The sequence below is a fragment of the Sciurus carolinensis genome, chromosome 4 (assembly GCF_902686445.1).
Source record: "Sciurus carolinensis chromosome 4, mSciCar1.2, whole genome shotgun sequence".
Taxonomy (NCBI): domain Eukaryota; kingdom Metazoa; phylum Chordata; class Mammalia; order Rodentia; family Sciuridae; genus Sciurus; species Sciurus carolinensis.
In genome coordinates, this window is record NC_062216.1 from 103,278,348 (window position 1) to 103,300,948 (window position 22,601).

The window sequence follows — 22,601 nt, forward strand, 5'->3', positions numbered from 1 at the left end:
CACAATCTAATAGTATAGAATCTCTTGAGCACAATCCAGTTGTAGACTCCCATGTTCCAATAAACCAATTTTCTTCTCCTTAAAACAGGTAATACCTATCTCAAAAGACAGGGTTGAAAATATTTCATACATATGCACTTACCTATACAGACATACACTTGTTTGGCTATAGTGTTCAACATTTAAACAAAATGTCTTGATCAGAGATGTTTTTATTTATTTTTTTTACTTTTGGTATTGGGGATTGAACTCACTTACATATCCCCAGCACCCCCCTTTTTTCTTTTGATACAGGCTCTTGTAAAATTGCTCAAACTGACTTCACACTTGTAATCCTCCTGCCTCGGCCTCCCAAGTCCTTGGGATTAGAGGCATGTGCCACTGTACCCAGCTTGTCCAGAGTGTTAAGTGATATATCCCCTATTGATGCTGAACAGCAATGTTTCTGAATAAACTTTATAGTGGCTGCTTTTTCAAATCACCCACAATCCCTAGATTACATACCTGTGATATTAGACAAAGCCAAAGAATCCATAGAATCCCGAACACTTTGCTCTGGTTTCAAGTCTGACAAACACTCCAGGGAATCTTCATACCATTGTGTTTGATCATGATTATATCCTGAAGCACCGTGGTCCAGGTCCAGTTCCTGGAGTCTCCTACTGCTTGCAGGACCCGGGTGGCTCCCATAAGCAGAATCACCCAGTCCATCTTGGGACTGGGCCCAATACATATCAGATTGGTATTTTTTACTGGCAAGACTTTGATGATTTTGCTTTAACTCGGTCTTGTTTTTCACCATGTTATCAGATATCCAGTGCTCACTGGCTCTAATATCAATCTCACTGGGCTGCTGCTGAAAGAGGCTTTTATCACCGAACTTGAGAAGGAGCTGTGTCATGTAATCTTCATGCTCAGCCCATTCTTCAGGGTCTTCAGGGGTCTCGTGCTCTATTCTGCCTTTCCAAAATTCTTCATTGGCAAAACTTGCTCCTTGCCTGGAGAGACTCAGGTCATCCAGCTTCCGGGAAAGGGTATCATCAGCATTGCCGGAAAGACCAGGGAACTTGTAGTTCAGAGCAGGAGACAAGAGGAGAGATTGTCTGCACTGATCCGCTGACCGACTGCTTTTGCCCATTCGAACACTTCTTCTGGAGTCTCTTGATCGGGCCGACTGGAATGCAGAGTCGGAAGAATCAGAAGCATGAACGTCTTCACCGAGGCTGCAGGTTTTTGAGCAATAAATCTGACCTTGTTTGGGAAGGAAGGGGCATCCCAACAAAGAGGCCTTACACTGGGCACAGGAAAAGCATGCTTCTGTGGCATGCCAGTGCTGCCCATCATAGGTCATCTGTGCATGGTCAACACCTGTTTTGAGAAAGGACAGGAAAACAGGCTATAATTAATGCTTAAAACAAAGGAAGAAGGAAGAAACAGAAAAGAGATGGTGGACCAGAAAACTTCTCAGGTGATACAACTATTCTGTATCTTGGTCTTGAAATGGGTGTGGGTGAAGGTAAAATTAATACTCATTATTTGTAGATTCTGTATTGGTGAATTTGCTTACTCACTAAAATTTTTCTGTAACCTAAAATTGATACCCATCACACTTTTGTGGTCTTTCATTGGCATGGAGAACAGAGTAAATTTAAGTCGACCAACATGCATGTTCCTAGCTGAGCTCAAAATAAGGATGTTCTGTTAGGTTGCAGTTTCCATTTTGTAAATAAGTGTTCTATGCATGGTCTGTTTACTGTCATAATTTTGCTATTTAAAATGGCCTCTAACCATAATGCTGAAATGCTGATTTTGCTATCAGGTGCAAGACTATGATGTGCCTTTTCATATACTTTACAGAGAAAATACATCTATCAGATAAGCTTCTAACCATAAGTGATAGTGCTACTGGCTGTGAGTTCAATGTTAATCCACCACCAGTATATATTCAATAAAGTGGTTTTAACCTGAAGTACACGTGAAACAAGGTTATGTATTGATAGGTTAATGAAAATGTGGCTGGGGTGTAGTTCTGTCCTTGGGCTTGATACCCAGCACCAGGTAGGTGTCATGATCAGAGGTTCACAGGAACCTTAAAACCCATATTTCTCTGAGGAGCAATGGTTCAATATGCACTAATTCAATGCTCATGACTGTGATTAATGAGAATCGACTACATATCCATTTGTCAAAGTTCATCAAACCAAAACATTTAATATTAAAATGTGTATGTTTAGCTACATGTAAATTACACCTCAATTTAAAAAACAAAATACAAGGGAAAATAAGACTGTGGATAAATTGTAGACGACCAATGGCTACATGACAGGGCAGAAGGCTGGGCTGCAGACTTACCAATATGTTCCCCGCAGGTTTCACAGTACTCTGCATAAAGAGACTCAAAACAGCCGCAGCAGAATGGACGGCCATCCTTCATGATGTATCTCTGTCCTCCTAGGACTGTTTCACACTCGAGGCAGCAGAAATGCTTCATGTGCCAATGGCGACCCTCGGCTTCTGTGCACTCATCAGCAAAAATGATCTGTAAAGAGAAACGTGGAATAGTAGAACAAAAAAAAAAAAAAAAAAAAAAAAAATCAGCATGACCTATTTCAAAGGCCAGGTAACTGTATGTTTTCTGGGCAACTGACAGACACTCATTCTTAAATCAAATAACTAACCTTGTTTCTTACAGCCACTAGCTTAAATTTAACTTGGTTGAGCTATACAACAAAAGCACAAACATGATGCTGAAAAAGAGAAGTTAAACAAATTCTTGCTTAGACTTGGAAAAAAAAGATTCTATTTCTACATTGGAGGTAAATCATTTCATTGTATTTTTGCTCCTCAGTAATACTTTGGTGGCATAAGCTGGCAAAAGAACACCTTACCCTTGAAATAATTTCATGGTCTGTATGGGTTTTTTTGTGGTGAAGGGAATGCTGGGGATTGAACCCAGGGTGCTTTACCATTGAAATACATCTGCAGCCCTTTTTAAATTTTGAAACAGGGCCCTGCTAAGTTGTTGAGGCTGGCCTGTAACTGTGATCCTCCTGCCTTAGCCTCCTGAGTCACTGAGATTATAGGTGTGTGCCACCATGCCTAGCTGTGTGTTTCAATAGAAAATTCATCACAGGTTCTGGGATTGCATGAATGGTACTTGGTAGGTAGCCTGGAGGTGGCCACTGAGTCAAGTGAAGCATTAAGGACTTTCAATAGCACATCATTGGAAAAAATAAATGCATAAAAGTAAAAACTGAAAGTTTACTGTCATAGATTGAAGAAGACCAAGGAGATACAATGAGTAAATGCAACAAGGCACCCTAGGTTGGATTTTGGAATGCAAAGGGACATTTGTAGAAAAGCTGGGAAATCTAAAGTCTAGTTTAGCTACTGGTATTATGCCAGTGTTAATCTCTCAGCTTTATATATAGCATGGTTGTGTAGTATGTTAGCATTAGGAGGAGAAGGGTATACAGGAACTCTCTGTGGTACCATTTCCACTTTTCTATAAATTTAAATTTATGTTAAAATAAAAAGCTTAAGAAATTTTCTTTCATACCATCATCCCTCCCAACATACCTCAGAGATAGCCACTAATAATTTGGTATACATCTTTCCATAACTTTCCTGAGTATATACAATATGTATACTACGTTGCCCACCCCCATATTTAACAAAAATGTGATCATCTGCAACTTGTTTTTTCTCCTCATTTCCTCGAGGTCACCACACTTAGAAAGCCCAGAGACACCTGCTGCCCTCTCTTTATCAGCTATGTGTTATTCTGTTGTATGAATGCACAGGGTTCTCGATACACATACAGAGCAAACACCAGGACACATATTTTGCTTGGGTGTGAGCAATGGAATATTGGTTTGCTACCAGCTATTTTTTCCAGCATTCAGGGATCAACTTTTTTACCTCATCACATGCTGAGCACCGTGGTTTGAGTAACTCCGCATGGTGCCTGCCACAGTGAATTTTTCCATCCTGATAAAAATAGATGAGGTCGACCAGCAGCTCGTTACACGTGAAGCAGACAAAGCAGGATGGGTGCCAGCACACTCCAGGGCCCGCACGGGAGGCAAACACGGCAACTTCCCCTCCGTTTATCTTCAACCCACACTGAAAACAAAAAATGTGAATGTAAAATGATTCTTTTTAAAATGACTTTATAATAAATCCTAAATTCATCAGGAAAGCTTTTATTTTGGTCTTCCCCTGTTAGTGATTAAATGGCTCTTCATACTGGATTACTTATGATTCTCATCTTTAATGACCATGCCTCAGATATACTGCTACACAGGACTGTTCCTAAGTACAGTTTCATCTGATCCATGTTAACAGTGATTTTCCTGAGCCAGCCTCCTGCTGGATACATTTCCTACTCTGAGAACTGCCAGTTAAGATTGAATGTCTTCATTATGTTTCTACATTTTTCAAACACTAGTATCCTAGTACCTCACCCCATGCCAGGATGCTAGGCAAGGCCGGTTTCACCCAATGTTTACACATGGGTAGATGACTTCCACTGTCAGAGCAGCAGTGCAGCCAGTATGAAGTGCTCTGGAATGCAAAGCTAGGCTGTCTACCTTTCTGTTGTATTTTGGAGGCTGTTAGGGTGTGCACCTTGTACTAGCTGTCACCTACCCCCCAGCTCACTCTACCCACATCACCTCCTCCGGCCATCACCCTAGAGAGGGTTACCTGCTCACATACGGCGTGCATCACTGCTCTGGACAAAAGTTTAATCGTTCCTCTTCCAAGTGCTTCTTTCTTCCGCTGCGCACTGAACACCTGCAATTCTTTTTTCTCCTCTTCACTCAAAGATTGGCAGTACCGCACCTTCACAGAAAGCAAAACAGAGCCCCACGCTGCAGCACACAGTCTTCCTCACCCATTCTTCATATGGAGAGTTAGAGTTTCAGGAAATGAAACAGCAAGTTTACCTGCCCTGTCTTGCAAATTCCCAGTTTTAAAATGACACCATGCCTAAATCTTGCAGCCTCTCTAGAAAAAGGGAAAGGCAACCTAAAGAAAATGTTCTTATTTTACTTTTTCTTTTTCCTTCTAAATGAGAAGTTTAAATCCGTATCAGCAAGAGACATTGAAAAAGAGTAAGGCATTAACCTTTCCACAAAAGGGTTAAACTTGTTAATTGCCACTTTCACTCCACATTCGACAGGCACTCAACTACCGGCCTGAACTACCATAAAGCACTTACCCTGGATGCAGGGGCAGGGAAATCTCAGGAATTTGTAGGAATTTGGTGGGTGGCTGCAAACACTATAAAAACCAACCTGTGTTAAGTTTATTACAGGATCCCCTTTTCTTACAGAATGGACAGTTGTATTCTCAGGCCAAAGTTTAACTGATCAAAGACCCCAGAGAGGCCTAGTCAGTGAGAAGCATCTCCATGTTTATTGTATATTTTCTTTTTTCTAATTAGCCTTCTTTCTGTTATTTTACCTCATTATCATGTGGTGGCAACTGGTACAAAAGCTGTTTAATCCGATGTTTCTCTCCAGGGCTGTTAACATAAGGAACCTTTTCCTCTGGCAAGCATGCAAAATAGAGCTGGATCTGCGTAAGTGACAGAGAATGACATCAATACACACAAACAGAACGTCTTAGCTGGCTCAGTTTTTAAAGTTACCTTTCCCTTGGTACAAGGTTTGGCCTCTTGGAGCTAATGAGAAGACCAGCTGAGCCAACTCAGCAGAATTGCAAACCTGCAGATAACTAGCATCCAGCTGCTAAATTGCTCTTCAGGAATGCAATTTGTAGTGACAATTAGGGGCATCATAAATTATGCACCATAAAAAATGCACATTTACTGTTACTATTCCTCAGCCAGTTTCCAAGGGTCAGTCAAGGGATCAGCTGAGAGTCTGGGGTGAATTCTGCAGATGACTACATGCGCTATTTGACACTGTCCAAAATCCAGTTACTATACACACGTTTAACTTGCTGTCTGAATTTTGTTAAATGTTGTAGACTCTGATCAGGTCCTTTCAAGCACCTGCATCCTTAACTTCCATGGGTGCTATTCTCTAAATATCTGGAATCAGTTTTCCCAAGGAAACTGGAAAGGAGCCATGTTGCGCTATACTTTGAAAGGAAAACACAATATTTGTTTTTCTGTTGTCTTTAAATAAGGAACATCCCTTAATGAGCACTGCAAAGGGTACTGCATTGCTGGAAAAGAATGAAAATGATCCAAGGAAGAAGGAGATTAGGGCACATGAGACATCTCAGCTTAGAAATCAGTGCCACACAAAACCTACCCACCCTGAGATGTAAGAGGGGGATTTAGTCAATACGCTGCTTCCCTAACTGTGTACTAGTACTCTTCCTTCCCTACACTGTATCAGCTCTAAAGGCTTTTTAAAGTCACAGACACTTACTGAAAAACACCTGCATATGCACCAGCCGCTGTGCTGGGCCCTACATGAACAAGGATTCTCTGTTCTCAAAGGAGTTCCCACCATAAAGGAAACGGAGCCATAACTCAGAAGCAAAGTTCCACTTGTCATCTTTTATTTCAGAGGATGCTTTTGACCTTATAATAATATCTATCACCAGTGATTTTCAAAAAGCTAATCATTATAAGAAAATGATGGGAAAATAAAAATAGGCATATAAATTGTTATCTTCAAAATAATACAAACAAAGCACAAAATTAACTCCTTAATTTTTTTCCAATTACCCTGTCTGGTGACAGATTCTTAAATGTGAAGTCATCAGAGGTTGAATTTCTAGACAGTGTCACTTCAGGTAGATTCTTATAGCTCTACATCTCTCTTCCACAGCAAAGGCATTACTGACAACTGACCTGGAAACTTTCCTTTCATTATCTTTTTGTTGTCACTCAAGTTTTAAAAAATGTGAATTCCTCTCACTCTTTGAAGAACAAATGCATTTCATCAGAAATCTACATAACAAATGCACATATATGCAGAACACTAAATTTCATCTATCATGAGAGCAAAAACTGCATCTTTGTGGGGTGATTGGATCCATGTGTGCAAAGAGATGGAAAACTTCCCTTGAGAAAGTAAATAGGACCTGAAAAAAGCAAAAATTCAAAGTCATCCAAAGAAATATGAGGGATTTGAGGGAAAGTGGTATATCAGTGTTCCTGCAAAAGCACAACAAAACAATGCTCTGAAGTCTTAAATCATGCTGAAAAATAAACAGAAAACAAGACTATTGGGTTCCTACCTGCTCTGGTCTGAGGCCTGGGGGCACCCAGGCATATTCCTCCAGTGCACAGCCAGAATCATCATCCGAAGTGGAACTTCTCTGACAACCAAAGGCCAGTTTGCTCATTTTGGGCTCCATCTCCAAAGGCATAATAATAAAGCTAAAAACCTGATCTCTCAGTCAAAGGACATCCAATAATGGCTCCTGTGGACAACATAAGAAAAAACAAAGACATTAAAACCTGAATGCATTACTCTAGTCTTCTCCAAGAGCTTTTATTGAATGCTTGTTTGTACACAGCTGGGCCCAGAGAAAGTAATCAAATTACTAGAGTCACCACTCTCCAATGCCCAGGGCTATACAATTTGGAAATAGCCCTCTGAGTTGCTCAACGGTTCAAAAATGCCACCAAGCCTAGTTTATTTCTAGTCACTTTTAAAAGGCACCTCTCTACACACCAAGTTCATTGAGAAAAGTACTCAAGAAAATTGTTGATTTTCTAACTTGCCTACAAATGAAATTCCCCTGAAGTTCTAGGAGCTGTAGAAATAAGTGTGAGGAACAGGGCCACCTGCCTTGTCTGCTATTATGCCCCATGAAAAATGGCTGCAGAGACCCCCACCTCCGTCTTGGTTCCCCATGTTTCCTCAGCAGTTTTCCCACTGAGGCAGTGCTGCCTGCTGGGAATGGGTCCCCTGGGCCAAACTGCTTAGCTTTCAGACTTCTAATCATGACACTAAACTTAGTTTACACACTAAATAGAAATAGCACAGTTAAATCCTTATATAGCACATTAAATCCTCAAGCTTTTACTAAGGGCTAAAGTCAGCCAGACATTCATCAATGAGTCCCTTCAACAAACAGTAATTGGATACAGCACTAGGCTAAAATAAAATCCAGCTTGGTGACTATTAATGTTTAATTGCATTATAAGCCAGCATTTATTGAAGAGTTATGCAGTACCTACTGTGTGAAATGCCAACAGCGCACTATTGGGCAAAGTAAGAAGTTAAATCCTTTGTAAAGCTGCCCCAGATGAAGGGCAGTAAAGGTGCCAAGACAATATTCCCTGACCCAGGACCAAGTATTATCTTTATTAAGTGTGTTTTGATTCTTAAACATCATCCTTCACTCAAGGAACTAAGAAAAAATAACAGACCTTTTAGAACCAGATGGATCTTCTTATATCTTCCCCCTCCCCACAAAATGGGATGTAAAGAAAGAAAACTGTAATTAGTGGAACACAATCATTTTAGAGAAAAGGGTCAAGAAGTGACTTGTCCAACGTCACACAGCTAAAGGCCAGAATCAGACGTCCAAAAGTTCTTCTGCCTTATTAAAAATTCTCATTGACTTATATGTGGGAAAGGCAATGCAAACCTAAACAATTTCAGCCCATGACAAGGTCATTTTTCAGCAGCTTGATGCAGCTCCAGTTAATATCAGAGAACCTTACTACCAACACCTGATTGTAGAAAATGTAATTTTCCTTTTATAAATCAAAGGACATTTAAAAATTAAAATTTTAATAGTTCACAAACAGAAGGCCAACCATGACAGCTCATGGCTACAATCTTTGGGAGCCGTAGGAGCAAGTCCACCTAGTGGTTATTATTCCAACTAAAAAATTTAACTTTCATTCATCTGAACAAAAAGTAAAGAAGACCTCATTACCTATACTACCACAAGCAGGTGGTGACCTGTCCTGATTTAGGAAAGGTCTTCTAAGTACAAGCGTGCTCCCCAGATCCTCAATAAAAAGGATGTGCTCATCAAAGTTAGAAAATGTCTTGGATCTAAGTGTTTCCTTTTTGCTTTAAAAAAGCAACCCTCACTTGTCAAAGGAAGAGAACTAGAGGTTAACACTTTCATTAGTAACTCAAAAATCCCCACCAGGAGAACTGGTGTCTTCAGTGCAATTTGACCTAAATTGTGAATGAAATATGAACACTTGTCCCTTGGCAAATTTGGCTGGGGAAGAGATTTACAAAGGACATAAATATTAAATAGAACCTAAAAATTAAATGCCATTATATTATAAAATAAGAGCAAACACCACAAATTACAACAAACCATGGATTTTTCCAAGCTAGCACAAAGATACAGATTGCTAGAGAGCGGAATTACTTTTACAGCTGTATTCCTTGATTAGCCTTTTGTGAAAAAATATAGAGTAAATTACTATCCTAATCAAGGTAAATCAACGTTAGCACTAAGTACCACCCACCACCCTCCTCCTCTCTCAATCACCTGGACGTGCTGGCCACATCTTGAACCCTAACTCATGTTCATCCCAGCCTTTTAACAAATGACACTGAGCATGGATTCACTGACAATGTGAAGAATACAACCTTAGGAACATAAGTGACAAAATCATCTTCATCGTCAACGTGGTTTTTGGTTTTATTTGGTAACACTCTGATTTATTCAATCTAATTTTTTAAATCCTTTGTGTCTAGCCAGGTACTATTAGTGTTACAGTAGTTAACAACCTATCAAGCAACCCAGTGTTGGTAGTATCTCCCTTAACAGATAAAGAAACAGTCTCAGAGTGATCTGCCTCATGGTCAATTGTCCAAGGTCAGAAAGTTAATAAGCAGTGGTCTTTGGACCCACCTCCTTGATCCCTGAGATCACAACCCACTATGGCCCCACCCTGCCTCTGAGAAGCGGAAGTCAGGCCAAGTTATTTCCTTGGTGAACTAGTCATGCCCCCTGCAGAGCAGACACAATAGGATCCAACTGGAAAGGAGACAGTCTATCCACCCACAAAAGGTGAAGGGAAGCTCAGCCAAAATGGTGATAGAAACCCAATAGCCTAGGCTTTCTCTCACATGTGAAGGTTAGAGAGGATAAAAAGAAAGAAAAGAAAAAAGAAAGAAAGAGAGAAAGAGACATGGGGGAATCTTATGAAAATCAAAGGGAGACCAACTGAGTAAAGGGGTGAGGATACCAGGAAATGATATGGGTCAAATTATATTATGTGCATGTACAAATATATAACAACAAATCCCACCATTAATACACCCATAAAATATGTAAAAAAAAAAAAAAAACCCAAATGCTTAATGAGTTGCTGGTTCAGAATTTATTCACTAGAAGAAGCCTTTTCTATTTTCCCTTTTTATCAGAGCATAATTACTTAAATGATCAAACTACATTTGTTAGTATGTTTTCAGGGCTGACCAAAAAACAAACATTTAAACTAATGTTTACAAAACTAATGTACAACTAATTAGAACAAATAAAATTAAAAAGTTAAAAAAAAAGTTATAAGCTGGGCACAGGGACCCACTCCTGTAATCCCAGTTACTTCAGAGGCTGAGACAGGAGGACTGAAATTCAAGGTCAGCCTCAGCACCTTAGCAAGATCCTGTCAGGAGGGGGAAAAAAAAAAAAAAAAGGCAGGGGTGGAGGGCGGGGAGGCTGGGGAGGCTGTGGGTATGGCTCAGCGGTACAGCATCCCTGGGTTCAATCCCTAGTACCACAAAAATGGCAAAAGAAAAAAAAAATGATCTAGCATGACCTCTACTTGGGTGGTTGTGGTAAGAGACATTACTCTTACCACTAGCTTCATCTGGATTATCTTATTTTTAAAGATTACCTGTATTCTTTTAATAATTGCCAGTAGACCCAGAGTTTATTCTTAATCCACTTATTGAATATCACTGACTCATACTACATTGGCTCATACTGTGACAGCAGTTGGCTGGTCAGAGAATGGTTCCTGTGCTTGTAAAATATTAGAATAAAAATGTGATTGTACAAATGTCACAAATGCCCCTTGTTTAAGCATTCACATTACTATATGGTATTGACTTTGACACCACAAAAGGAAGAGGGGAGCCCAGTCATTCACATGCTTCAGTCCTTGAGGGTCTTTCCAGTGGTATCTAAACATGTTTGAATTTGTGCTGCCAAAGAACATCCTTTAGGTCAAGCATGTGAGGTCATGGTAGAATCAGTTCTATCAGAAGCATTTCTTTAACTTTATTTTTAAGAGTTTTTTTTTAAGGATGATGGTGTGAAATAGGAGCATAAGTCAGGTTTACAAAATAGGCTGAACTGTACTAGAAATGGAACCACTCAACTCTGATAGTATGCTATAGAGTAAAACACTTGCTCATTGTGCCTTTGTTTTCTTTCTCAGAACATCCGTCGATGGACAACAGTGGCTCTGTCTCTGCCCTGCACATCACTATTTTTGTGACTTTTTATTTTGATGTAATTTCAAATTTCAGAAAAGTAACAAGACTCAATTGTTCATACTTTGCTCTACCTGCTTGATCATTGTTTCTCTCTCACTCACAGACCACACCACCCTCCCGCCTTTTTTAAAGAGAAGCAAAAAACTTTAACAGCTAATAATACCATCAAGGATGGCATTAAAGGCAAGCACAGAGAACAGATATTTGAATTTAATTCAGGCAGGTTCTGAGTTCTTTGCTGACACTGTTTTGTTGAAGATTAAATGTCGACATAAGGGAGGTAAGAAACTCCAGGTTGGCAGAGAGCAGGATGCTTTTTTCTTTGTTTCATGGGGGTATTCTGGAATATGCAAGTATGCCACAGAAACTGAACAGTTTCATTGCTTCCTTTGCCCTTTCTCTCCCCTCTTCCTTGAAAATAGTGAAATAGCTACTTCTTACCATTTAAAAGGAATCAAACACAAACACTTGCAGATGTATAACTTCTCAATCATCATATAATTGTCAAGAGAACATCTGCTCCAAGGGGCAAAAGCTATACTCAGAGAATGGAATCTGGTGCTCCCAGCATTCTGTAAACTGGGCTCTGAAGTCTTTCATACCTTTCATGAGTCACCTAACATTTTAGGACCTGCTTCTTTAAAAACTGCATTTTTTTTCTTCCAAAGATGGTTTAACTTAAGGATGCAAAAGAATTACATGAAAATAAAGAATTAGTGTCACTGTGCAGTGTACCAATTGGCATTATTACTTCCACTGACTAGACAGGTTTTTGTGAAGCCGACAGTGACATTTGGAATAGGAACAACATGTCAGTAACAAATGAAGACCATGTTGACGCCTGGGTTACATCCTTTTTGAATTCAGAAGGGCTCTAGCCTCCTGAAGGGCACACAATTTTGCCAAATTATTGACCACCATTTCCAGCTGCCTTGAAGGCAGCTTCTAACTAGTCCCCACATAAAACTTCAGACACCACACATGTAGCGCACACACAGAGCGTGTATAATGGTCAACAGCAAAGCAGGGTCTATCCAGTAGTCTTAGGCTGAACAACTGTAAACACCTCATTTATGCTTGACTGTGAGGGGGCACTTGTTTCCCAAATTAAGAGTATGGTCCCATGCACCCCACACAGTGATGTATTGGCGGACTCCTCATGAAATTCACTTTCTAGATTTATTCACTAAATGTCACTATTGATGGGTTCTGGGGCATATAAAAAGAAAAGCAACTGACACTTATTCCAGTGGTGGTGGGTGTGGGGGGGAGCTTAAAGAAAATGTAGCCACTGTGATAAGAATGTTTCCAAATTCCACTCTTTATTTCCTTGCTTTCTTTAATGGTGGTATGTGTGTAAACAGTTTGTGATTTAGCATTGTGCTGATTACTTGTTTTCCTTTTGAGCACACTGGAAAAATTGCTCCCTTTGAGATTCAAGACACTAGAGTTCTAGTCTAGTCATCCAGCTGGGTGTGACCTGGGAACCCAGTCCTCACCCTGGAACTTGAGGGCAATTTAGGGCTACTTCTAATGAGGAGCTGTTGTCCAGAACAGCACAGTACCCCTCAATTCATAACTCTGATGAGTGGCAAACTTTCTGTAGTTTTTTCCCCTGTTCTCATGTTTTGGTTCCTGCTACTTCTATCTTTTAACTAGGCTTCCCCTTTGCCAACAACTCCAAACTCTTTTTTTAGTTTGTTGTTTGCAATTTTATTCTGTAAAAAAAGAAACTAATCTGAAAAATTGTGTCTCAAAGTACTTAGTGACCACACTGTGGATGAGGGCATAAGCAATCCTCCTGTAAACACAGGATTCACTGGTAAAGGGAGATATCATTTGGTTTGAGATGTTTTACAAACTAAAAAAGCAGCTTTATTATTTTGCTATGCTATTTCAGTTATCTGGAAATCACTGTATTTCCTACTGAGCTGCATGCTGCATCCACAATAGCTAAGGTTTATTATTCTGACTAACCCTGACATACACATAAACCAGTCTTTACTTTTTTCATCCAGAAAGCTTACTAAGAATAGTATATGGAGGTCCAGAGGTAGGGAAGAGTGGACAGTAACCATTACAGAGAAATTTTTCCCAAGAAACAGCAATAGATGGCAACAGTATCTGAATCAGATTTTCAGAAATTATACACGTTAAGCAGGAGACTTTGGACCTAATGCTATAGGCAATGGGAAATGACAAAAAGTAAATGAGTGGAAGATATTTCTAGCCTTTAAGAAGGTTGACATGGTAAGAAAAAGATCCTGTGAGAGGCCAAAGCCCACTGTCTCTAAGGAATCCTAAACATGGAGACTTTGGGAGGGAAAGTAAAAAGCACTAATAGGAAAGAGGGAAACTGAGTGGACAATATAATTTTGAGTATCAGGAGACTTGAAAAATGGTGTACTTATTGGTACTACGGTACTACAGTGATATCCCTACAGGGTATATACCGTACTATATGGTGTACCTATAAATACCATAGGGCAACTGGGAAGGAGAAGGAGGATTTGAGGGAATTTGGGAGAATAAATTCAATCAGATACATTTTGAGGTTATAACTATATGTCAGTTCTGGTATGGTTCCTATTATTTATTTATCACTTTCTTGGACCAAGTCAGCAAATTAAATCAAAGTCATGCAACTGCTAAACAATAATTTTCAGTGCTACTCATGGAATATGAAGTCTAAGGTCTAACTTCCAACACTTTTCCCAGTGACATTTCTCTCTAGTGCCTATGTGAAGACTATCATGAGATTGTAGGGTCCTTATGAAAAAGTATTTCTTTTTTTTTTTTTTATTGTAAACAAATGGGATACATGTTGTTTCTCTGTTTGTACATGGCGTAAAGGCATACCATTTGTGTAATCATAAATTTACATAGGGTAATGTTGTTTGATTCATTCTGTTATTTTTTCCCTTCCCCCCACCCCCCCACCTCTCTTTTCCCTCTATACAGTCCTTCCTTCCTCCATTCTTGCCCCCCTCCCTAACCCTAACTCTAACCCTAACACTAACCCCTCCCACCCCCCATTATGTGTCATCATCCACTTATTAGTGATATCATTCATCCTTTGGTTTTTTGAGATTGGCTTATCTCACTTAGCTGAAAAAGTATTTCTTGTGTGAACATGTTCAAGTAAATCAGAAATCCTTTGATCACTAAAAACCAGAACAGATACTAATTTGTGAAGTCAGTTAGGTTAAAATTCCCTAGGTGTCCCCTGCTTCTAAGTGCCATCCTGTAGGCCACAAGCAGTTTTAAGGACTCCTTTGTTAAGACTGCTTGTTAACAAGGCCTTCCTGCATAGAAGATCACAGGTTCTCCATTCAAAAACTTCCTGGTTAAATATGCAGGAGAATTAAATTTAACTACAGACAAATTTGGCAGTACAAACATGTAACACTTCCATTATAAAAAGTTCCTTGTTTGTGATGTTTTTAATTTAAAATTAAAATAAATCCAGAACTATCAAAACTATTGCAATTAAGATCTGAATTGCACAATAGGACTACACTGTAATTTTCTTAAAGTTTTCACACACCCAAAGTACACTCAATGACTTATTGTCTGCTAGAGACAAAATTCATTGCCAAAAGAGCCCAATTCAATTTCACTTATATTGAAAAATATAATATATGAATATTATAACGAAGTTATCTATCAGAAGATATGTTTATCAAACATTCCTTAACTAAAAGTACTTCATACCAGCAATAACCCTTTGGTATTTTCTGCATTTTCCAGGTAAATCTCCACCCAGCTTGCACATTTTCCGACAGCTGAGTGGGCTGTCATGTACCACTCAGTTGCCAAAACATCATCCATTTTTCCAAGAGGAAATGTGGAACTCTCAAAGCATTCTAATTTCATACACAAATACATTCCACGACAGTAAGGCAGACTGCTTAACAAAAGGAGGAAACATGATGACAAAGCAGGGTCCTTTGCCAGAGCGACGCTTTTGGGTCAGGTTATTTGGCTGTAAACTGGTACATAAAGACAAGATCCAAAATGCATCTGCTGCAGCATGAGGCCTACTACACCAGGCACTGTCCTAACGAGCTCATTATTTTCCATAATGAGGGACGCAGATATTTTCTCAAAACCGTGTTCCCGTCAGTCTCCTATTGATTTTTTTGAATTTCTATTTCCAACAGCGGCCCAAGGAAACGGCAGCCAGACTCGACTCCAATGTACACACAGACTCGGGTTTCAACCCGTCACCTGTTGGCTCCTGAACAACACTCCTCTTTGTGAAACTCACAGCACTCATTTGAAACAAGTTTCCAGAGAAAACACTTCAATAAAGTGTTTGAGAAGTCACAAGACTCGAGTTGTAAAAACAAATTCCACACACAGCCTGGTTTATACAGACACAGATTAACGCGAAAACCCGAGCCTTTTCAAACGGGCCCGAGAAGAGCACACGGGAAGGGATGTCACCCTTCGCGGAAAATTCGGCGGGCCGATTCTTACACAGCTGCGAGTGCAGGCTATCGGGGACCCCTGGGGTCAACCCACCCACACAACAGGAAAAGGGACACACCTTACAGAAGGCGTCCCAGTCCCCGGCGCTCCAAGACCCGGCACTGGCGCGGCAGCGGCAGCAGCAGCTCAGGCCGCGAGGGGGCGCCCGGGGCCGTGGGTCCGACCGGGTCCCCTACCCTCGACTGTGTCGCCGGTCTTGGGCAGCCCGAGGTCGAAGTGGAGCCCCAACGGCAGGGAGCGAACCCCTCCTCGTCGCGGACGCGAAGCCCCCAGAACAGCCCCGTAGTCCCCGAGGATAGAACAGTCGCCCCGAATTCCCGTTACCCACCTCCTGCAGAAGTACCTCTCAGCGCAGCCTCTTCACCTCCGCAGAAGACCACCAGTCCCGCAGCTTGCGGCGGCACCGGGTGCCTGCGGGTCCCTACGTCTATCCCCCAGCTTCCGGCGCGAAGCCCCCTCCCTGCAAGCGCGCCCTGATGCGCATCCCCCAGCCCTCCGGCGTTCAGCCCCTGCCGCCTGTTGCCATCAAGCCCCGATACCTAGACAGCGGGTCCCCACCTGCAGTCTCGGGCAGCGGAGCCGAGCACGGCCTGCAACCCTCGCCTCAGCCCCTGAACGCGCGGAGCCCCGCAGCGCGCACTCGCCGCTCACCGCTCTGCGGCTTGCTGCCCGGCGCTGTTAGCTCCCGGAGGAAAAAAGGTTTGGGTGCCCCCCACGTTACCCCGGCCGACGCATTTCCGGAAGAGACCCTAGGAGAGCGGACTGAGAAGGGTAGCCAGAGTAGGGTCCCCACTAAGTCCTCGCCCGGCCGCGCCCCTGGGGTCGCGGTGCAGTACTGGCCCCGCCTGGTAGGCGAGGGGTCGCTCCCGCCCCGCCGTGACGCACTCTTCACCCCCGCCCCCGGCCTGTCCTTGTGGAGCCACCTTTCGGTGCACCGTAGTGATTCTCACCCACTGCAGCTCCCTAGCCAGCCGCGGGGGTCCGGGCAAAAGATCCTCCAGCTTGGTGGCAACCCTCTGTCACCACTGGCTTTGCAGGCTCTGCTTCCTTGTGTTTGAGAAGCCTTGTCCAGGCCACCGCATCTCCCACGCCCCAGCTCTGCGACTCTCCGAGATCCTCCACTGCCCAGAGAAAAAAAACCGTCTCCACTCAGGGACGGGAGCCCGCCTGGGGCCCGCGGCTTCAGAAGTAACCAGAGCCCGCAGTGGAAAAAAAAAAAAAAAAAAGTAACCATTTCGCTTCCTGCAGATCCCACCCTCAGCGGAGCGCCACGGTCTGGCCGCTCAGCTCCCGATTCTAGCCAGGCTGGGCTCCCGGCTCCCGACCGCAGGAGGCGCCTACCCTGCCAGATCTCCACGCTGCCCGCTTTCCAGGAACTGTCACTGCTGACCGTGCCCCTGGCAGGTGTCCACGAGGTCCCGAGCGCACGTTATTCCTCGAAAAGTTAGCCACCCACTTGGCCAGCTTCTTGGCTCCAGCACCTACCTCCGTCCACTGGCTCCATTCTCCAGAGCCTTAGTGATCCGAGTCGCTGCGATTCAGATACCCCAGGAAGCTTAAGTAAACTTCCCCCTCCCGCAGGTGCACATGCGGGCCACTAGTCCGAGAGAATATGCAAGGCTACCACTTAAATCATCTCCACTCTGCCCATAACAATGTCAGCAAATGGCACGTTTAACCAAGTTCTCACTTGGAAGGGCTCATTAACATATGAATTCTCCCCTTAAGACTTCCTTGCATTTAGGAGTGATTCCTGCTGCTTAGAGCAGGAGATTTATTTTTATCAGTAAATAACAGCAAAAGAGAAGGCGTTAGGTCAAGCAATGTACTTACTCAAGTGCTAGCAAGAGTTTTTACAAACAAATTGGGTGAATATCATTATTCAAACATAAGAAAATGCTCCATGCTTATGGCTAATCTTGCTTCTAAGCTATTTATAGGTACACTAAGAGAAAGTGGAACTTGGCTGCAGTTGTCTACCAGAAAGGACCAAAAGAAGCAAAAACAGGACTGCGAAGCAAACACAAAAAGAAATGATAGATTAAAAACAGTCAACAGCAGAGGTCTGAGTCTCTGAACTACAAATTTTAGTTTCAACAATTGCCACCTTATCTCCAGGTGATAACATGCCAAGAGAAGCAGAGGGGTGCGGGGGAGCACATTATTTAAGAGCTTCACCAGTTTCTAGTAAGCTAGTAAATAAAAGCAACTTCAAAATAGTCACTGTTCCCTTGTGGTCTTTTGTTTGTTTTGGTTTTGGTTTTTTGAGACAGGGTCTCACCAAATAGCTTAGACTGGCCTCAAACTTTCCATCCTCCTGCCTCAGTCTCCAGGTGGGATTACGGGCATGCAAAGTTAAGCATCAACTTTTTCTTTCTTTAAAAAAAAAAAAAAAAAAAAAAAACCTGTACCATCAGAATTCCTTGGCAGAAATATGCAACATGTATATTTCTACAGTATGCTAGTGAACAATAGTCTATTGTAATGTGATTTAAAAATACACAAACAAGTTGCCATAAATATATCAGCCAAGTAAATAATTAGTGACCAAATTTTGTTATCTCTGCTACAAAATGAAGCAGCTGAGCAGAAGTGGATGTGTGTGTGTGTGTGTGTGTGTGTGTGTGTGTGTATCAGTGTGTTTTACTTTTTTAAGGTGGCAAGGGCCAAAAATTGTGATTTCGTTGTTAGATTAGTTTGGGAACATTGATTCAGACAACACAATTTGTAATTCAAATAAACTATCAGCTAAATGGATTCCAGTTTTCAAGAAGATTCCCAAATTTCTAACATAGAACTCTTCTGGCCTAAGGGCACGATGATCTGTGGGAAGACTTCAAAGGTTACCACTTTCCCCTGTGGATCTGTGAAATTAACCATGAATACCTGGGTCTGAGTTCCTTTTTCCTACTTTATTCTGTTTGGGCTTCCACAGGAATGACTTTAACTCACAGTATCTGTAGAACAAATGTGCAATGATTTATTGATTAAACCAGACTCTAAACTATCATTTCATACAGGGAATATCTGCAGGTGAATGCATCCAGCCAGGCTGACCCTTTTTGAAATAGTGTAAAAGGAGAGCTCCCATTAGTTGAGGCCACAAAATTAGAGGGCATGTTTCCTCTAAGACAGTCACTTGTACATATTGTTTGCAACGTTTCAACAGGTACTGTCAACTTTATTGTCTATACAGTTGGAGACAGTTAAAAGCTTCCTACTATGAATCTGAATGAAACAGAATTTGGTCTGGTCTAAATGGCACTGCTATTGACAAGCGTGAATTTATGCAGAATAGGGAGCAAGGCCCTCCAACCAGCATCCTTTTGTTTCAGTCAGGCGGAACAGTCATTGCTTACAGAGGTGGGTGAGAAAGAAACCCCCCAAATTCTCAGGGTTTAGTTTCCTCCATTCTGATCTGCTGTGCTGTCACCTTCACAGAGAGGCCTGGTCCAGTCCCCTAACCCCAAATACCACCCCCTCCCTTCATTTGCAATATCCATCTCTATAGCATTTGTCATTGCCTGGAGTCACATGTCTGTCTATTCATTGGTTTGTTGTTTTCTTCCTTAGGGGCTCCAACGTTTTGGGATTTGCTACTATATTATTCCTGGCACACAGAAGGCAAGTGCAATAAAGATGAGTTGAATGAATGATTCCCACACATCTTTCTTCCCAGGTCCTCACAGGTATATCATACCTTTACAAATAACTGTTTCTAATCGAAAGTCATGCTGAACTACATTGTCCTAATAGAGGAGATTATAATAGAAAACCTGAAACATGCCAGGGGACAGAAAAATAAAGAGGTATTTCGTCTGTCAAATGCCAGCCAGTTATATATTGGGTCTAGTAGAAAGGAAAAATGTACACAATATAAAGTAAATCTTGGTGCTAATCCTTGGTTCTCCTGTGACTTTCACATAGTGACCTTGAGGTCTTTTCTGCACCTTGCCTTCCTTTCTTTCTTTGTAAAACAGACCTCCTTTTTGGTTTTAAGCCTAAGTTTTAATACTCTTGGTCTCAGACATTTGAAAGGATTTATAACCAAATGTCATCGATCTAGGAAGAATATATTTAAATGATTAGATGCCTTTAAGTTTCTTAACTGAAAAGAAAGATCAAAGGCTCCAATATTCATCATGACATCTCACTGAACTAAATTTGAGAGGCAGTTGGCAATGTAATATTAAGTATGGCTTTAGTTTCGGTCTGCAGTGAGAATATTATCTAGAACAGCAGCTAGTTTGTGTTGACAATGTACAGATAGCTAACTAAAAGAAGCAAAATCATGCAATTGTAGAACTGAAAACAGTTCTGGGGATCCTTCAGAAACAGATCTGGAGGAATCATTGGAATAATTCTTCATGTTTGTCCTCCAAATTTGTTATCACTGCATATTTGTGCAATGTATCTTGCTTTCTGGTCAATTTTAAACATTTCTGTTGTATCTCATTTTGGACAGTACACCTTGGTGGGTCACTGAACATTTGTAAATTCTAGTTACCATTAGCTAGTCCTTAGTATCCCCAGGGAAAGGCTCCAAGGTGGATATCAAGCTCTTCCTAGAGCCAACAGGCATTATAGAGCTTTATAATAGGTTGCAGTTTCTCTAGGTCTCCAATTTCTTTCCCCTTTGATTATATTTAAAGCAATGTGATTAGAGAGCACTGGTTCTTTAACATTTTCTATATCCAATCCCTTTAGAATTACTCCTCCAGTCCTCTCCCCCTCCCCCTACCTCCACTTTGTGAATGAGGTAAATACTCTCTTCAAAGTACCCTGATGCAGGGGGTTTGGAGTTAGGAGACTAAATGCCTATTCACTGTCAATTACTAGGTCTGACACTGGGATAAATCACTTCTCTAAGGTGTTAGATTTTGTTGTTGTTGTTGTTTTCCATCTCTTAAAATACTGGAGTTTGGGTTAGTCAATGTTCCGAACTTTGAGGAGGGAACACAATCCATTTTCAACTCAAAGAAGACACTGCCCTGCCTAAGCCCTGGGTTAGCCTCCTCCCAAAGCTGCCCCCACCACCGTAGCCACAGCCATTCTTCCAAAGCAACCAGGTCCTCTATCTCAAGTTGCATGTTCCCAGGCTAATACTTTCTGATAGCTGGTCCTGACACTGACACTGGATAGGTGCTTACTACCCAAGTTGGGTGGGAAGATACAGGATGGGGTCTACCCCTGATTCTTGTTCAGGTTGGAACTATAGTAAAAACCCACCCCTCACTCCCAACTATCAAGAAGGATGATTTCCCCCACCCCAGGAAAAGTTTGTTACTGATTTTAAATAAGTTCTGACCTTAGGTTCCACAAACTTCTCAATTCCTGTAGATCTGGGGTTTAATACATTCTTAAACTTCACTACTGAAAAACTGCCAAAATGTTAAGAAATTCAGAGTAAATCTTCCAAAAAGCATCGTTTGAGCTATACTATGGAAAGATATTCAAAATAAAGTAAGTGGCTACCGCCAAAATATATTATGATCACATCATTATAACTAATCATTTATAAGATACTATATGTAAAGTCCAATTATTTAGGGAATATATATATATCAAAGCATTAGTATTGTTTCCAGGGGAGGGAAGATTATTATTTTTTTTTTTTTTGTATATGTGTGTGGTATAGGCAATTGAACCCAGGGGTGCTCTATCAATGAGCTACATTTCCAGCCTTTTTAGTTTGCAGAGGCTTTCCTCAAACTTGAGATACTCCTGCCTCAGTCTCCTAAGTGGCTAGGATTACAGGCATGTGTCACAACACCTGGCTAGAAACTTATCATTATAAAACCATTTATAAAATAAGACAGTGAGGATCAAGGAAGTGTGAAGGTGGGGTGACATCTGAACGGCATCTTCAAGGATTACAAGTAGTTGATTGGGGTAATTAGTAGAGTGGGGCTGGGGTAGGGAATAAAGCCTAGACCAGGTTGAACCAATTGAAGTCCAAGGGCCAAAAGAGCTGGAGCAAAGGAGGGAGGGGCTGGAGACTGTGCCCAAAGATAGGCAGGCCCACGCTGTGGAAGTCATTATAAGAACACCAAGTTATCCCAGAGATAGTGGGGAGCCACAGAAGCTTAAGCAGAGAAGTATGATCACAGATATTCCCAAATTAGAGCAAGGGTAAAGAGAACATGCCAAGAAACCAAATGGGAAGCGCCTGGAAGCTGCCCCAGCAGTCAAGGGCAGAGAAGACCAGCAATGTGTCTCAAGGAGTAATTACTGGGGGCAACAAACCTGGCCTTGGGCTGCCTGTTGTATATGGTGGGAATGGGGAGGTGAGAGGGGCAGATGGGCCCTGACATTCCTAAATGAATCCGCATTCCCATGGTTTCTTTGAAGAACAATCAAAAGTTCAGCCCTAAGGTGAGCTCTAACTTGGAACTGCAAGTATTTTTCAGTGCCCACAGGAGACAAACTCAAGGTAACCCAAAGGATTTACATTTCTGATCTCAAACTTTATCTTCCCATTGATACTCACTTTTAAAATATAATATGTACATATTCCAGAGGTAGAATTCAGGGTCCCTCATCTTGAAAGAAATCAGCACATGACTTTCAAGTTGAAATATATCTGCAGAAGAACTACGTAATGCCTAAACAGAGAGGTCAAAACAGTGTTGAAAGTGGGGTCCACAATCTAGCAGCTGGTGTTTAATACAAAACGTCCTAAATGACAGACAT

At 41.6% G+C, this 22,601-nt stretch overlaps 1 protein-coding gene across 6 annotated transcripts in view; it reads right to left on the minus strand.

Moving 5' to 3' along the window:
• Prickle1 (prickle planar cell polarity protein 1) overlaps positions 1–22,601 on the minus strand; it is a 106,038-nt gene that overhangs the window by 7,244 nt on the left and 76,193 nt on the right. Inside the window, exons 1-7 of one of the 6 annotated variants that reach the window (XM_047551304.1) lie at positions 17,394–17,411; positions 7,225–7,410; positions 5,470–5,583; positions 4,708–4,845; positions 3,922–4,125; positions 2,353–2,539; positions 505–1,368 (exon numbers count right to left, since the gene is read on the minus strand). In XM_047551304.1, the coding sequence (XP_047407260.1) occupies positions 505–1,368; positions 2,353–2,539; positions 3,922–4,125; positions 4,708–4,845; positions 5,470–5,583; positions 7,225–7,356 (1,639 nt within the window). In that variant the 5' untranslated portion in view covers positions 7,357–7,410; positions 17,394–17,411. Of the gene's footprint in view, positions 1–504; positions 1,369–2,352; positions 2,540–3,921; positions 4,126–4,707; positions 4,846–5,469; positions 5,584–7,224; positions 7,411–16,466; positions 16,485–16,629; positions 16,722–16,831; positions 17,051–17,393; positions 17,412–22,601 lie in introns of those variants that run through there. The other 5 variants (XM_047551299.1, XM_047551302.1, XM_047551300.1 and 2 more) reach the window with 5 other exon arrangements.